Source organism: Typopeltis vanoorti, chromosome 1 (genome assembly GCF_054136105.1).
Source record: "Typopeltis vanoorti isolate ZY-2024b chromosome 1, IOZ_Tvanoo_1.0, whole genome shotgun sequence".
NCBI lineage: Eukaryota > Metazoa > Arthropoda > Arachnida > Uropygi > Thelyphonidae > Typopeltis > Typopeltis vanoorti.
In genome coordinates this window covers 183,442,888-183,461,881 of record NC_143549.1, presented here as the reverse complement: position 1 = coordinate 183,461,881, position 18,994 = coordinate 183,442,888, and the positions used below count along the sequence as shown (strand labels likewise).

General features: G+C 35.7%; 1 protein-coding gene across 1 annotated transcript in view; it reads left to right on the top strand.

Moving 5' to 3' along the window:
- The window catches only part of LOC150110692 (uncharacterized), a 464,373-nt gene that overhangs the window by 315,190 nt on the left and 130,189 nt on the right, over positions 1 to 18,994 (top strand). Inside the window, exon 16 of the mRNA XM_090405298.1 lies at positions 32 to 1,974. Coding sequence (XP_090261424.1) covers positions 32 to 1,974 — 1,943 coding nt within the window. The remainder of the gene's footprint in view (positions 1 to 31; positions 1,975 to 18,994) is intronic.

The window sequence follows — 18,994 nt, the reverse complement described above, 5'->3', positions numbered from 1 at the left end:
ACATGTTAATTTTTTTTTTTTTTCTTTTTAGTGTGTCTATCGAGGTTTTAGAGCTAGAAAAGACTTTGACCAGATGAAGCGTGCCACTATAATAATCCAGACTAACATTAGAAGCTGGCTAATGTGGAATCATTATCAGAAAATAAGAAAATCGGTGATTTTGCTACAGAAGCGCTATCGGGCTTATTTAATTGGATCTGGACAAAGAAAAAAATTTCTTTCTTTTAGAAATCATATTATTACTATTCAGTCATACATGCGTGGATGGTTGACAAGGAAATTCATACAGAAAATGAAAACTGCAGCAGTTGTAATACAAGCACATCTTAGAGGTTGGCTTTGTGCTGTTCGCTTTAAGAAACTCAAGTATCTTATTGTAAAGGTACAACAAAAGTTTAGAGCTAATCTGGAAAAGAAAAAAGCTAGAAACTATTTTCTGCATATGCGACAAGCTGCTGTTATTATTCAAAGGTGGTACCGTACTCACAAAGAAAAACAAAATTTTATAAAGAAAAAACAAGCAGTAATAATGATTCAAATATGCTATAGAGGCTACTGTTTGAAAAAGAGATTTTATCTTCTGAAACATACAACTCTAATAATTCAGCAAAAGTGGAGGGCTAAAATTCTCTCACGGAATGTGAGAAGCACATTTTTGAAAGTGAAGAAAGCTACATTGATTCTTCAAGCTGCAGTTAGAGGATTTCTTGTACGAAGACAGTTTTTAAATAAAAAACAAGCTGCCATTATCATTCAGAAACAGTTTCGAATGATTAGAGCAAAAGAGTGTTATTTAAGACAGAAGAGCTCAGTTGTAGTAATTCAGAGAAAGTGGAGAGCTAAACTTCTTGGCCAGAAAGAGAGAAATCTTCTAGCAGCGAAATATCAAGCAGCAGTAATAATTCAGTGTTGGTACCGCAGTATCAAAACCAGGCAATCCTTCATTAGAGCAAGATGGGCTGTTGTGGTTATTCAAACTTGGTTTCGTGCATGCAAAATCAGAAAGCACTTCTTATTGCTAAAACAAACAGTTAATTGTTTAGAAAATATACAGTGTGCAAGAATATGCTCTCGAAGGCAAAGAAGTTTATTTCTAAAAATTAAACATTCTGCGATTGTTATACAAGCAGCTTTCCGAAGATGGATAACTAGGAGAAGTTATAATAAAATGAAAACTTCCATAATTAAAATTCAGTCATTTGTAAAAAGGTGGTTAGCAAGAAAGAGACTGTTGAAGTTAAAATCAGCAGTTCTTTTTGTACAACATCATTACAGAGCAAAGATTTTAGGAGAAAAACAGCATAAAGAATTTCTTCAACTTCGGAAAGCTACAGTAATCATACAATCTTCATTTCGATGTTGGTCAGCAAAATGCAATTACTCTAAACAGTATAGAGCATGTATTATAATTCAGTCAACCATCAGAGGATATTTAATACGAAAAGAATTCTGTATCATAAAGAAGGCAGCAGTCACAATTCAGGAACGTTATCGATTATATGTGAAATGTAGAAAATTACAAAATGATTATACCAAAATTAGATTAACTGTTCTTGTACTTCAAGCCTATGCAAGAGGTTGGCTAGTACGTCATAAAATGAATACACAACAGCAAGCAGCCACAACTATCCAAGCATATGTTCGTGGTCACAGGATACGAAAATGGTACTGTAGTGTAAGATCAGCTGTTTTGATACTACAGCAACATTGCAGAGCATATATGACATCCAGAAAGATATATCAACAATACTTGAAGATGAGACAAGCAGCTATAATCATACAGTCATGGTTTCGAGGCTATAAAGATAGGAAAAAGTACAGTTATTTAAAAAATATAATAAAAGTTCAATCATATGTCAGAATGTTTCTAGTCAGAAGACGTATCTGGAAGAATCAATCATCTAAAACAAAAGCTGTAATATTTTTGCAAAATAAATGGAGAGCAACAATAATTATGAGAAAAGATCGTCAAAGGTAATTTTTTTGTCTAATTATTATTAAAAAGAAGCAAAGAATTATTATTTTTCAAATTTTATCAAACTGCCTTCTCATATCTACAGGTAAAAGCTGTAATATGTGTTCATATCAAATCCTTATCACTTCAACAGTCTGTGGATTAAAAGTTTCCAGTAATGGCCATTATTTATTTATACAGTCATTCAGGATCTGAATATCTCATTGAAAATGGATTTGATCCAGCACATTACAGAGCAAGGTCCTCCCCCCCAAGAAAGCTACATTAATTACATATTTGACAAAACTCATACAACTGATACCTAGATCATCGTCATTAAGTTGGGGGGGGGGGGGCAAAACGCTCTTCTTTGTTTTTTCTTTTAAGATTTAATGTTGTATTCTACTGATTCTGAAATTCCATTCTTTTGTTTGGTCTTCCTTTATTGAATTTTCTGGTACATCTTCCAGTATAATCCATTCACAATTCATTCAAATTGCTATCATTCAGATTTTCTCAGAATGATGATTAGATACGCTTAGGCATGTGCAGTTGTTCATTTTTCTGGTTTTATCATATATCCTATATACTTGCCATCTTCAGAGAACAAATAGTTTATCACAGTATGCAAGCACCAATCAATCAATTATTAGTAGAAAAAAATTTTAAATGCAATAACTAAATTCCTAATTTGGCATTTTTTGATAAAGAGAAATTTACAAGTTTAACCTTGTGGAGGTCACAGTTGAAAAAATTGCAGCGCAGGTCGTGTGTATCTGAGAGATACATTCATTACTAGTATGTGCTAAAATGTGATAAAACAAAAAAAAAAACACTGCAAATATAATACATGATGATTTATTTATTTTCAGTTACAATATAGAAATTATTAAACAAAGAAAAAAAAACCAACTAAACCAATACTGTACTGACATCGGAGTTTGCGGTATCTCTCAGATACAATTTACTATCAAATATCACTTTCACATTTGACTCTATCATTCTCATCATCAGACTCGAGTAACATTCACTGAATCTCTTCAACATCTGATGGATTATCCAATCGATATATTTTTTCAGCCATTTTCAATGGTAAATAAAAAAAAACAACTAAACCAATACTTTTCTGATATCGGAGTTTGCAGTATCTCTCAGATACAATTTACTATCAAATATCTTTACATAACACATGTTAAATCAAAACTAACCACATAAACAGTGTGGAATATCGTTCATAATATATGCATGCGCCACTAGTCATGACTTCCAAGCTGTACACTGGATATGTGTAAGAATATGTATATTAAACAATTTGTTTGTATCTGTCAGATCAGCCATGACCTCTGCATGGTTAAGTTGATCTTAACACATACTATTTCCCAAATTTTTGGTAGATTAATGCATCTCTACTTATTATGGCAAGGAGAGGGTGTCATATCCGTTGCCAACTCTAAAAATCTCTGACTTATAATGGCTTCTGTATAGCATTTTGATTTTCTTCCATCTAATACTGTGATGGAGTTTCTAATGCATGGTCTGCCATTCTTGTTTTAATCTTTTACCTAACCATAAACAAAGTTTGTGCTTGAAATACTTTCACAACTAGTCTGCTTGTTTATAGAGGCTGTTGGCTTTGCATTATGGGAAGGATCATTACCCAGACTGGGTTCAACCTTGTGGGAGCTAGACCCAAGGATAAAACAATCCAGAAGTAACTTATTTTAAAAATGAGTAATAAAATGATATATCACCATATTATTAAATGCTCTGAAGCATATATAGCAGTAGACAGTTTCACTGCTGGATTTTTAAAGTATATTGTAATTGGTAGTAAATTATATATATATACTTGTTTCAATCCTTTTCCCAAACATAGACAAACAAAATTTGCACATGAAGTATCTTCACAACTAGTGTGTACACTTGGATAATAGGTTAAAACAAGAATATATTTTTTTTATCAATTATAATTACTTTAAACTGAGCAGTAAAACTTTCTACAACTGTCTCTGAGCTTGAGTATTCAATAATGTACATAATTTTGCTATATTTATATTGAAAATATAACTTCTGTATTGATTTAACCTGGTATCTTCCTGGGTAGTGACCCTTCCCATTGTATATTTCAGCACTACCAATAATTCCATACACCCTGTTATTTGAAGTTATGGAATATTCCAGATTTATTAATCACATAAAAACCAGTGTACAGATAGTAGGAAGCAGTATTTCATTGTAGCAGTTGACTACAGGCGCAATCTCAAAGGCACTGACGTGAACTCAGTGCCTTTGAGAGAAGTGTCATCGTGAGTTGTCACATTGGTGGCATGTCCATACATGCCATTACGGCGTGAGTGGAGCATCCAAAATCAATTGTTGGTGATGTGATCAACAAATGGAGATGTCTGGCATTGCTGGTGCAGATAAATACCCAGGATGGCTGCCGAAAATGACTGACAGGAACAGGAGGGTGTTGAAATGGCTGGCAAGCAAAAACCAGCTACAGTCACCACTGACTCTCCGTGATGAGTTCCATGGTGAGCACTAATACTGTACAAAAAGAACTCCATCTACTTGGTATCCAAGGAAGAGCAGCAGCACAAACCAAACATCACAACAATGAATGAGGCAACTCATCTGGCCTGGTGCAAAGAGTGTGTGAACTGGACAATTGACCAGTAGAAAACAGTACTCTGGAGCGATGAATCAAGGTTCACCTGTTTCCAGTTTGATCGCAGGGTGTGGAGGGAGTCTGGTGAACACTTGTTACCACAGTAAAGTTTAGTGGTGGAGGAGTAATGGTGTGTGGTGCATTCGCTGGTTTGGAGTGAAACCACTGGTCATTATCTGTGGGTTCATGAAGGCAGCTCAACATCTTGATATTCTGGATAATAAGGTGCCACCTACACTGCAGAGTTTTTTGGAACAAACCCATGTTCCTATCAAGACAACAATGGCCCATGCCACAAAGCTCCATCTATTGTGGAATGATATGAAGAGATGGGTGTTAAACGACTTCCCTGGCCTACGCAGAGTCCTGACCTCAGCCCCCATCGAATACCTGTGGGATGAATTGGAGCAGTGATTGAGGTCCAGAGCAACACTTCCTTGATCTGTCACTGAACTCAGTGTTCTTTGATGGAGAAATGTAGACAAATTCTACTTGATGTATGCTACACATTGGTGGAAAACCTCCCTCAAAGGATGCAGGAAGTGATCAAAGTTAAAGGTGGACATACCCGATATTAGAGTTCACCTGCTGATATCAGTTGTAAATTTCTAAAGTGTCCAGATAATTATTGGTAGATGGTGTATGTTGCTTAGCAATATATATGTCTGAAAGGAAGTGTGCTTTGCATTATGAGACAATCTGATGTGAAGTCAACATCCTTAAAAAAAATATACTTTACATGCAAAACTCTGTATACTTATGCTTGAGTAAAGGATTACAACAAGAATATAATTTGTCATTTATAATATACTTGAAAACCTGGCAGTAAAATTTTCTACTACTTGCTGATAATAGTGGTGGCAAATGTTTCTTTTCCTTGAAGCAGATGTCAACAGATCTTCTTGTCCTCAGAGTATGAGGATTTAGGATTGCTAGTTCATTTATGGTTTGTATATGGTGTAGACCTTACATTTATTAAGCAACCATGGCTGTCTTTTCAGATGCACCTTGGCTACGTGGGAGAGAATTTAGCTGTGGTCTTGTGTGTTAGGAGAAGGGAATTTTTTTTTTTTATATCGGTCCCTATGCATGAGAGGTCTCAAGACCTGTTATGTGACAGTGCCATGTATAAGAAAGTGGTCAGAAAAAAATTTGTTGATTTGTTTTTTTGAAGACCCGAAGGTTTTAGTCATTGAGGAAGACAACATGGAGAAGAGTGTTCCAAAGAGCAGAAGTTACGAAATGAAGGCAGAAGATTAAGTTTTTTCTTATAAGTTCGGTGTTGAATTGTATGTGGATGTTGACTAGTAGCTTCTTGTGTTCATATATGAGATCAGGAAAGTAATGGAATGCAGTGGCCAGTTTGGTGGAGCAGTTCCCATGGAAATAGCTATAGAAGATACAATGCAGCAACAGCAGAACATATATGGAGGTGACTTTCATGCCTTCTGTACAGTCATTTGAGCATTCTTAGAAAAATGTTAGGTGCACCACTTCAAATGTGGGAACAGTATTCTAAGGCTGAGTACAGCTTTATAAAGTGTTAGGAGTTGAACAGGAGAGCAGTACTGTTTGGAAGATAGAAGAATACCAAGCTTTTTTGGAGGCAGAAGAGACTATTGACCTTATGTGCTTATGCCAGAATAGGTTAGATATGAAAGTTAATCTAAGAGAAAGTTGATCCTGGTTGGCAAAAGGAATATTGTCAAAAATGCAGGAGGAAGAGGCATGGTCTTTCTTTCTGGAAATGAGGCAGGATTGTGTTTTGGTGGCCTTGAAATTCACGAAGTTGTCTTCACCCCACTTTGAGAATGGTAAGGAAATCAGTGTTTAAGACATGCCTGAGTTATCTGCGCCCTAAAAGCTTTTGGAATGAAAAAAGGGGAGTGGAGATTGCCGTCATCAGCAGAACTATGAGTATGATTGGATTTCAGGGCGAGAAGATTATATGATGCATAGGAGGATGAATATAGTTGACAGCACTGAACCCAATGGTACATAAACATTAATTGAAAATATCTGATGAAAGGAAATCATTCACCATAAGCTGCAGCAAGGTAGTAGAGAGGAAGATCAATTCACAAAGGGTAAGAAGGCCACAATGCCAGACTCAATTGAATGCTTTGGAAATATTAAGAGCAACTACTTGAGTTTCTCCAAAAGTTTCCATGATGTACGTCCAAAGGCGGGTAAGATTGGCAAGGAAATCTGCTATAGAGATGCTGTAGGGAGTGGGAGATATTAGGCCACCACCCAGTTTATTGAAGGCTTGAAGTGGCTTGAAAAAAATTCTATGTTTTGTCTCTAGGACAGTGTGTCTGGACCAGGTAAAAAAATAAAATAATATATATATATATATATATATATAATTCATGAAAATAGGAAAAAATCCTTAGCCTAGCCATGGTGTGAATATACTATAGGTAAAATCTTTTGTGGGTGGGAGCCACATAAAAAAAAAAAAAAAAGAAAGCGAGAGAGAGAATGTTTGAATCCATATTGATGATCTCTAAGCAGGAAGAAGGATAGCTTTATGTTGACCACACATGAAAGGTCACAAGACCTCATGGAAGATGATGTAATGAAGAAAATTAGGTTAGATCTTGTACAGGTTGGCAGCTATAGTTCAGTGATAAATAGCATATCAGGTTTGGATGTTTGTAGGTGGGGGAAGTGGATATTGCTAATATGGAAATTAAGACCTTGGATGTTAGGGAAGTCAGTCTAATTTTTTTTTATTGTTTGTAATTCTGAGATTTTATTTTATTTATTTTTTTAACTGCAATGATTAGAATTTTTTGGTTTGTTGATCATGGTTGTAAGTGAAAGAAATGTGAAATTTAGAGAGAAGGGGACATGCAGCTGAAAGTGGGGATGTGGTGAAGGTCATCAATCTCACAGGGAGTACCCAGACTTCAATCCAAGCATGGCCTTGGACAGTACTCCCCGCAAGCTCCTGTAATTTGATTCTCTCACAACCTGGCAAAGTAAGCAGCAGCAAGGAATATTTATCAGGTGATCAGGATGCCTTTTGGGAAAGATACTAATTCCTTAGTTAAAAGATTTGGATGTGGAGAGATGAACAGGGAGGGACAGAAACTGAAGCCCTACTCCAGAGAATATGATAAAGGCCGTCTTATGGTGGATGGTTTCCTCTCATCAGATTTTCCATCAATGCTGGAATGCCTAAGAGTTCTGTACTCTCACCCACAATCTTCCTACTTTGATGGTTTCCTCTCATCAGATTTTCCATCAATGCTGGAATGCCTAAGAGTTCTGTACTCTCACCCACACTCTTCCTACTTTACATCAAACTCCCGTTCTGACTTCAAATCCTATTCACAGCTTTGTCGATGACGGTACCCTTCATTCCTCTTCATCATTCAATAAACCCTGCAGTACCTAATGATAGATGCCTCAACATCCTGAAATTGGTTGAAGACAACTTAGTAAATTTCAATGCCAAAAAAAAACAACTCAAGCCTGTCTTATTATCCACAAGAAAAATCCTACCTCATCCCTTCTCATTTTTGATAATGCTCCAGTTTCCTTTCATGATCATTTCTCTTCTTGGGTTAACTGTTGCATCCAGTTTATCCTGGTACAAACATATTACTCACATAGTTTGTTTAGCCTTTAAAAAGCTTAGTGTTCTTTTCCATTCTAAACATTACTTCTCTTCATTAAACATTACTACTTTGGAGTACTGTTCCCACACTTGGGGTGGAACACCCAAGATTGCTCTCTCTAAGAATTTTCTTGATGATATTTAAGAGGGCAGTCTGCCTAATAGACAACCCTTCCCCTCATGGACTCCCTTCAATCACTTCATATGCACTTTGTTTTAGCTCTGTGCCATTGACTGTTGCTATTCCTCCACTTTCTTCTAACCATAGAAAAACTAGAGGAGCCACTGGCCAACACCCATATACTGTACATCTTTGAACACACTGAACTAACTTCTCATCAACTGCCTTCATTCCACCTCTATTCTTTAGAACAGTCTTTCCCGATACTGTTTTTCCCCACTGAGCACAACCTCTCAACCTTTAAGAAACATATCAACAGGCTACATTTCTCTCCTTAATCACTTGTTCAGACATGGCACTGTAGTGTTTATAGGTCTTGTGACTTCATGTGTGGAGTCAACATTAAAAAAAAAAAAAAAAAAGTTATCCTATTGTAGCTGATTTAATTAATTTTTTTCCCCCTGCTGTTGGCTTTTAATTCCTTATTTACTGCAACTTCAGAATTGCAAAGGACTGTCCACAGTTTTAGGATTTCGTTCAAATTTCACACAGTTTATGTATATCATTTAATAGCCAGTTTAATTTTGAAAGCTCTACATAAGTAGTGCTAATTTGCTCATGTATTTGTGGTAAACTACCCTGTCTATAAATTCATGTTTGGGCTTTCACTGAAGAAGTTTTTGCTCTGATGATGCCAAGTATTACAGTAGTGAAATATTAACAGCTAATTAAATATCTTATTTATGTTGTTCCTTTTGTTGTGAATGAAGCCACTAAATTACAGATTTTCCAGATTCTGTTTACCTTGTTTTTAATTTATCTTTTTCAGGGGTTCTTTTCTGTATTGTTTAATGGTCAAATTAGAAATAGCTATATTGACAATCTGTGTCACTGCTTTTTATGTTCTTTCATACTGAACTTCTGTCGTAGATTTTCATTGGAATAGGCTCTAATGGTACAAAAATTATCTAATCTGTTTTACATATGACAAAAAAAAATTATAAAAATGAAAAAAAGTCTGGAGTACTGTGTAATCTTTCAGTCCATTTATTCTAGTGCCATTATTGCACAGTTAGGAGGATAGCATTATTGTCCTTTTGGGCTTGTGAAAATACCTGAGTTCAGATCCTGTCTAGAATGTGTGTGTGTGTGGGGGGGGAGACATTGTGGACTTTTCAGCTGAGAGTGAATTACCTGGTCTCATGTAGTGATGGTAGGGTTTCCTTCTGGAAACTGCCTTCCATGTGAGACACCTCTTTGTGATGGAGGAGACTCCAGTCTTGATACTTGTCCCTTTCATTCTTCTTGTATGATATCGCCTAAGTTTTTTTTTTTTTTTTTATTATTCTCCTGAGTTTTTTTTTAGTATTCTTTCCTATCATCCAGACCACTATCACTGGAATCTAATGATTTCTGCTGTGTTTGCCATACAATACATAGACATCCAGAGAGGAGAGGATTCTAGTAAGCTTGCATTACTTTGGTCCTGGATCTCAAGCCAGGATCAGTTAGCTAGTGGGTTTGGATGCAATGGTGAACAGTGTTGAAACAATTCTTCCTTATGGTTTGGGGACAGGCACAAGGAAGGCTTGTTGCAGTGTGGGCATGGCATATAACATCTGTGGCCCCTGCTTCAGTAAGATGGATGGTCCTGGATCCCAGCCAGGATCAGTCAGCTAGTGGGCTTGGATGCAAGGGTCAACAGTGTTGCAATAAGTCTTCTTCCCTATGGTTTAGGGACAGGCACAAGGAAGGCTTGTTGCAGTGTGGATATAGCATATAACATCTGGGGCATCCCTAGCACTTCACTTCCAAGTGCATTTATTGCTTGCCACAAATAGATGGCCATATTTGGTCATTTGCTGGTAGGTATCTTTGATGCTGGACCAAAACATCTCTTTGAGCACCTTCATTCTCAAATTTTCAGAGGACATCATAATGCCCCAAACAAGTTTAGATACCATAGGAACATCATCTGATAGCCAAAATAAGGGGGAAAAAAATGTGTGACACACATATATACATATACCATATTTCTCATCCATTCAATAGGTGATGAAAAACCAATAGATTAAATCTCACCCTTCTTTATTCAAAGTGGTTTAGAAGAATTGGTAGGATCTCAAAAAACTGTTCTGATAGTATTCTTCTGGAAACATGTTAGCAACACTTAAAAGTACTGAAAGCAATATCCATAGGGGAAAACCAATTACAGTAACACCTCATAAAACACTCATCAGTTTTAGAGAAATGATATCAGAATGGGAGCGTCTTGATATTCCAATTGAGGAGAAAGATCCTAGGCAGGGGTTAAATTTCTGTGTATCAGGAATGGTGGATGTTCTGACCAGGAACATCCACCTAATTTGACGTACCTAAACTTTCAGCATCTGTAAAAGTGTCAGCTGTCCTGTTTCGCTCTGTATCTCTAATCCACTAAGATGTTTTAATGACTATTAAATTATTTCAGGAAATCTACAAGATGTTTTAATGACTATTAGATTATTTCAGGAAATCTACAAGATGTTTTAATGTCAGAAATATGGGCATGATCAAACTTTGTCATCACTCTACCTGATGTGGTTGTGAAGAACATAATAAATTGTACTCTGTAAAAAAATGTGCCATGAAGGGAGACTATTCAGTCTACTCAACATATCAAAAAAGGAAGAAAGAAAGATGCAAAAGATCGAGACCAAACAGAAGATCTATCAGGATGCAAAGGGGAAGCTGCCACCCACACTAGTCTGGAAATCCTCGTATGCTGAGAAGGCAACAGTTAAGAAAATATCAAAGGGGATACAAACCTTTGTTTATCCCATCATCTGATAATTTCAGCATGCCTGAACATTGTGAGTGCTTCTCTTTGGAGTGCATTAATCACCAGGCTACTACAGTCTCACTCCTGAAAAAACTCCTTTGAATGATCTCACTAAATGAGAACCCATCAAAAAAAAATATGTAGTAGTATTGTTATTACTACATCATTTTCCTTTCCATTAATTATGCCAATTGTAAAAATAGGCTGCCAATGGTATCAGATTTCTATTCTGAAATCTAAACACACGAGTAAGATCCTAGATATGTATTTTATTATGATAATTCTTTTGTATTTTTGAAATTCAATTGTAACTTCAACAGTAATTAAGTAAATTGAGTCTTTACACTTCTATATATAAGAATGAAAAACAGCTTAATAATACTAGAATACATTAAAAGAAATTTACAATATTCGGAACTTTAACCACAACTTAAAATCTAAAAAAATACTTAACTAAATCACATCTTATCTAGGCCCATAATGTGCCAGCCAAAAAAAGAATATCTGTTTCTCTCTAACTCAGTTGTACTTCCAATAAAAGCTGAATAAAACGGTTTATTTTTTTTTCAGCAGAAACAGTTCCTTATTTTGGAAACTACTTTTCTTTTACAAAATCTCGAAAACAGCTGTAGAATACCTGTTTATAGTTCAAAGTTATGGAAGTTCATACTTTTATAATAAAATCCTCAATTTTGAACACCCTTTAGCATTCCTCCATAAAGTGCCTTCTAGACAAATCACCAATAATCTTTCTTCAAAATTAATAACATTTATCCTCTTTCTGTATGAAAGAATTCCAAGGAAAAATTATCCAACACCTAAAATCAACTTGCTATATCTAATCTTTGAAACAGCTATTAAATCATTACTATTCTAATGTGTCACTCGTTAAATTATATGTTTGTTGCTGGCCTGGTTTGCCGATTGGTTAGCATACCCAATCTCCAACCAACAGATGCGTTTGAGTTCCGCTGTGGGCATGAATGTTTGTGATTGTTCTTTAGGTGGGAGATGAACTTCATTGCCTGGTGCTAGACCACTGCCCTGCTTATTGGAGGGCATAGGAACTTTTTTCTCACTTGTTCCAAAAACTTTTCCATATCACTATATCTATATCTTTCTTACTCAACAGCCCTCTTCAGCTGTTTACTAGTTACTGTGTTCTTTTTACTTGCACATGCTTCAGCACATACGTTATCTTCATAGCACTATTCTTGAAAGTGGTAAAAACTCGCATTTTCAGTCATCTGAGGAAGTCTTTTAAAATACTTTAATGTTTTTACGTTAATGTTTAAAATACTTAGGCATTTTGAACATAGGTAAAATTAAACTCTAACTTATATTGGATACAGTAAACTATAAGCAAATCTTCTACTACGTTCACTTCATAAAATATTAACACTGCACATAAACATAATATGTAAACAATGCACAACTATCACACACGCACAAATAAAAATAAGCAATTAATTATGCAGTTCTCATAAATATAAATACACTAACAACTGAAAATGGTAATTTGAAACAGAATATTTAAGTTTACATTAATTTACATAAATAAAAATACTGTAGAACACCTGTATGGATATACTCATGGTTTAGAATGTATTATGTATTTTACCACAGAAAAAGATGGACGCTGGCTGTCCATACTTCTCTAAATTAACTAAAAAACATAAGCCAGACAGCCACTCAGACATTAAATGAATCTACAAACCCAAAAGAATATTCGTTACAATTCTCACAGTGGAATTGCCATGGATTCTGACAGAATACTAAGAATATCAAAGTTCTTCTGCAGAAATACAAACCAATCTGTTTCTGTATGCATGAGACATGTAGTCAATGCTCAGCCAATACTTCACCTTAAAACATTTCACTATTATTTATAAGGACAAAACTGGAAATGGGACTACTTATGGAAGTGTCTATCCTTATGGACAATCATATTCCTTTTCAACACATTCAGCTTATCATGACTGTGGAAGTGGTAGCCATTTGCCTCTTAGCAGAATTTCTTATTAGTATGTTTCGTTTATTTACCACCAGGTTTTGAGTTAAATCAGATCAATTTTGATAATCCCATATTGCAACTTTCTTGACCCATACTTCTTATGGGTAGCATTTACAGATGCAAAATGCAGTGGTATAGTGCCAAAACTAGGCATATGCTTGATGGTGAGGACCTCTTTCTTCTGTTATTTGCATATCTGCGTATATGCCTATTCTGCAACAGTTTCTCCTGCCATTCTATGAAAGTGGCTATTTTTTCTGTGATTTGGACTATTAGACTGTTTTCATAGGAACCATGTTTCTCCTTGAGATATATTCACAAAGATAATTAATAATTTTATCATTGCAAATATTTTGGCCTGAAACTAATAGGCCATCATCAATGGACAAGCATGATCATGAAGTTGAAACTGAAACAAAGGAATTATTATTATATCATACCTCCAGGGAGTCCAAAGACTCATCGAGGGAGGGTATCAACTCTACAACTCTTCATCCCACTACTCCACCAACTTTCATCATTTAACACCAACGCCATCTACTGCTGACTACCACCACTAGTGCTTTCACAGACAATCACAAACATCCATGCCCACGGCAGGACTCGAACCCACAGCCTTTTGGCTGGAGAGCAGATACGCTATCCATTTGGCGATAGCGTATCTGCTCTTTTAATTGTCACAACAATGTTATGTGTGCTCAAGTGGTTAAGAAGAAATCTGTTGATGTGCTTTTTGAACTAATGCAGGTTGCAATCCTTGAGAAAAAACTGGGAAGGAAGCTGTTTCAAAAGAACTGAGAGAGACTAAATGAGGCTAATGAGTTGTGTTGGCTCAGTAAGTGTGAAGTGGAACTTCACAGTAGCGAAAGGGAGCCGTCTATGGTGACACAGTGAATGATGGGGGTGGAGAGGAACTGATGACCTAGTTGCAAAGTTTCAAAGTCGGACCATAACATGGTAGCTTGATAAGGAATCCTCTGATTCATATGCCCTGGAAATGTCAAGTTCAATTACACAAGTTTTTCCAAACCTTTCCTTGCCTTGCATATTGTTGGCTAAGTGATCTATTCGGTTGCAAAATTCATATTGCTGATCACTAATTAACAGTGGTCCTCCCACCAATTACCTAATAGTGAAAAAATTGACTGTTGATTACCATTGCCATTTTTTATGGTAATTGAGATGAGGGGACAATAGTTTGAGTGACATACCTACCCTTTTATGGATTTTCTTCTGTGCTGTCAGGTAAATACTGGATGAATGTTATGAATATGATGGTTTATATAAATAATATAAGGTTGAATGTGTAAATTTTAAACATTATCAGGTGGGGGAATGCAATCAGGATCAGAAGACGTTGATATCAGAAAAATCCTTAATAGCTTTATATACTATTCCAGTAAGTTCCTGATCTGTTGGTAGTATCCAAGATCTAAAACAGTATCAAATGGAATAACCTGCAATTTCTGTTTCTACTTTCCTTGGATTATGGTTTCCACTTTACCAATCCAAACATTTGTTCTAACCAAATAATTAAAATCCTCCATGCTGGAATGAAGGCTGTCATCCCCTAAGTCCAGCCACTACTCTTGACCTCTAAGTTTTGGCTCTCCAACATGCATACCAAAGTAGGCCATAATAAAAATTCTCCATGCTTAACTGGCTTTTCAAAAATTTCAGCTTTGCATTCAGTCTGCAACATCCATTAATCAAAAATCCAACATTGAAAAGTCCATATGCAGAAAATTTTCCTTCTGTTCTTTTGTCAAGGCTGTTGGATGCAACATCTGCCCTTCCATTTCTTTCACATCTAGATGGTATCATTGTAACATCACCCAAAGAATAGTCTGATCTCCTGGCATAATTCTTCTCCAACTCTTATGCAGACAAATCATCTCCCACTATACTAAGAACAGTTCATTGTGCATGTCCCTTTGATCTTACCTGCATTGAGCTCTTCTGGGTATAGTAGGAGGTGATTTTCCTTGGTCATCTGCCAATAGTTAAAAAAAGAATGATGTGGAGGTCACCATTATCTTTGTGTGATGTTACAGTGGTACCACCTACATGTGAAAGATGGAAAGGCAGAAGTTGCATCTCACAGCCTTAGCAAAGGAATGGAAGATACGTTTTCTCATCAAGCCTGTACATAGTTGGATTTTCATTGTCTTCTTCCTTTTCCCCTCTTTTATCTTGTAATGTTGAGGGTTTTCTATTCATTTAACTGCAACCGTACACAGGGATAAGGTGGTTAGCCCATGCCTCTCAGCATCCTATGTCTGTAGAAGCACTGAGTTCTCAATGCTGGTTTGCCTGCTTGTGGGATGATAAACTGGGAATAAAAAAACTGCAGTCCACGCTCAAGACCTGCTAACTTGGCTATGTCTGAGAAAGATCCTAAGCTCCTCACGTCAGTGATAGGAAATGAATCCAGGACACTCCTTTCCTAGGCATATGGTTTCAAAGCACATAGCCACTTAGCTAACCACACAGACTGGGAATTTACATTGTTAGTTTTTTATAGATGTTGCAGATTGAATGTAAAGCTGCAATTCTTCAAAAGCTACTCGTGATGTGGTGTTTTTAGATTACTTTGGCTTGTTGGACAGCCAAGGCTTACTTGGTGGTCCAGGGTTTTGCCAGGAATTAGAGATAAAGGAATTTATTCCAGCAAGGAGTATTTCAGTTATTTGGTTTGAGTAGGCATTTGGATTGGAAAAGTGGAAAGAGTAATCACACTGGAAAGGAAGATAAAAATTACAGAGGTCATCTCATTCCATTTATCTGCATTATCAAGAGGAGAGTTGAGTCGACTGTATATTTGAAAGGAGAGCTGGTTAAGAAAGGGTGGTCCAGTGTACTGGAAACATAAATATGATGTAGTATTTTGGTAGGTTAATGAAGAATTTGTTTGATAATTACTAATTATAAATACTTCAGCATTTTGCTGACCTTGATTGGCTGAGTGATTAGAATTTCCTCTCTCCAACCAATAGGCTGCAGGATGGGAGATTAATTTCATTGCCAGTATGAAAATACCTTCCACTTATTGGAGGTTTGAAGTGGCTTGAAAAAAAGTTTCATGTTTGTTCTCTAGCGCAGGGTAGAACTTTTTATTTTAGTATTTTTTTTTTAAATGCCAGTATTTCACCTTATAAAACCTTTGACCGTTATCTGCCTATATACAGATTTCTTATGATTATCATGTTTCCAGTACTCAGCTTTATTTCAAGGCTTATTGCTTTACTTTTCTGTATACTATCTATATGCAGTTCTTAATCTCCTTTTTAAGGTCTAAATAGTTTATGTTGCTCCCTAGATATGAGCAGCTTCTAATCTCTTCTAGCTCACTTCCCCTACATTTATTCACTTGTTCAATCTATTATCCCAATACTGTTGCTACCCAAAATCATCTTCCCTTTTTGCATAATTTTTCATGAAAGCCTCTACATTATTGTTGATATTCCATAATAAATATCTCAGGTTCCTGTCCCCTCTGTAAGATTTAGCACCACTCATGACATTTTCTGATCTGTTATTGAATGCTGCTTCCATTTCATCCCTGCTTGCATAATACTTTCTCCAAAGTTAATCATATCTCTGTTAATATCATCATAAGTACTTCTGTTTATTTCCTTCCTTAGATTCTCTTTTCAGTTTACTTTTTCTACATTCAATACCTTTCACATCCATCTAATTCATAGAACTACATTAGATTTTTTACCTTTATTAGTATGAGACCGAAATAAAGGTCAAACTGCTCTTGGTAGTGACCCTATAAAATCTGTCTATTGATGCAAAGCATTATGCACTTCCAAAAGGGAAGTTTGCAATTGATGTGAAGTCATTAGGCTCTGTGTACAATTAGTCTCTGTAAGTTTTAGTCTCATGCAAATTTTGTTTGCTTATACTTGGATGAAGGATTAAACAAGATTTACTTCCTAACCAAGTAAAAAAAAAAAAAAAAAAAAAACTTCTGCATTTCTACATTACCCTTTTCCATTGCTCAGTTGTTCCATTTTCATTCATTGTATCAGTATCTCTCTCTCTCATACTGATTCTAAGATCACTTCATAGTTATAGAATAGCTTTCTTCACTATTTTGTGAAGTTGATGAGTATGCCTGGGCCATTGTGATGGTGAATGGTGCTAACTTTGCCATAATTATTCTTTGTTTACTAGTTTATATGCTAATGTGATTATCTGTATCTTTTAGTGAAAAGATATCCCACTTCATTTTTTGTACTTTTCCCAGACCATATAATTCTTTCAACTTTCATCTCTCCTAAATCGGTTCCATGTGTCTCACTTAATCCAGGTGTCTCGCATCAGTATCATTCCATCTCCTCACTTTCATTAAGGTAAAGAGATATCAATCTGTTGATTAAGATAATCAGCACATCTACACTCATTTGACCAACTCTAATGGTTCTTTCAGCATTTCTTAACATTGGGAACAGATTGATGTTTGCAATTACCCACCGTGGATCAGATACTATCAATCAACTATCAACCACCTCTAGTTGTTTCAGGCCTCTGATGCTTAGAGAATGATAAAGACAGCAAATGATTGCAGCTACGTGTGGCAAGGAAAGTTTGAGTTGTTTGGACAGATTCTCGGTTTGTCTTTCTCAGACATGGAATATCAAATCTGACAGCAGTTCAATTTCTGTTACAAATATGATGTACTTCAAATTTGCACACAAACTGAACACTAAGTTTAACTTCAAGTACTTGAAGCTAAACTTAGTATTTGTTTACATAGTGAAGAATTTATTCTAACACGTGTTGTGTCTCCATAGTAACATTCAACATTTTGACCTCTGTGTTGAGGTCATCATCAGGAAAACATACATATATACAGGATACAAGCTACATGACACTACACAAAAGTAAGATGAATCTAAATGTTTGTTAATCATTTATAGCCTTTTCTCTGGTAGAGAAAGAAGAAAAAAAACTACATTAAACAATTTCCAAAGTCTTCTTGCATTAAGATTTTCTTCTGTTTGGGGTTGTTCTGAATGCTATATGGGTTGAAGATTTGTCCTCCAAATTCTTGGAATAATTAATCCATCATTTTTGTTCAGATTTGGATGATGTTTCAGCATTTCACAGGCTTCTTTGAATTTTCTTTCAAACCAAGTTTTGGTGCAGTGTAGGGACTTGGTTTTCTGGGCAATTAAATCATAACTTAATTTGTTGTAGATTTTTTTACATTCTCTACTATTGTATAACATTGTTTCAACTTATGAATACATACAATATATATCCTATTCCTCTTGGACATGCCGCTCAATAAATTTCATTACCTTCTCCAGTCCAAAAGAATACATATGGTGCATTTGGACTCGCATGCTATTTGCTAGCAATAGTGCACACTGCTAAAATGAGTGAAATCCATTGTTATAATGGAAACATTATCATGTCTTTCTGTTTTTCTCTTAAACAAAACATATATTATATGGAGATTATTGTGGAGGGTGAAAAATGGGTATTGTGACAAGCATATGTATGTCAGTGCCAACATACACGTATGTTTGTAATATTTGACCCAGATGATCATTAGCAATGAGTCTAAAAGATAAAGCAAGAATTCTTAATAAGTGTCCTGATTTATTTCATTATTAAATGAAATTATATATATAGTGTAATACGAACCACATTTGGTAGTGTAGATTAATTAGAAGTATAACAATACAAACAACTATTAAAAGAACTGAAATAGATAAAAGTAATTGCACTACAGCTTAATGCCAATTGCTCCTCTACAGTGTTCTGTAAT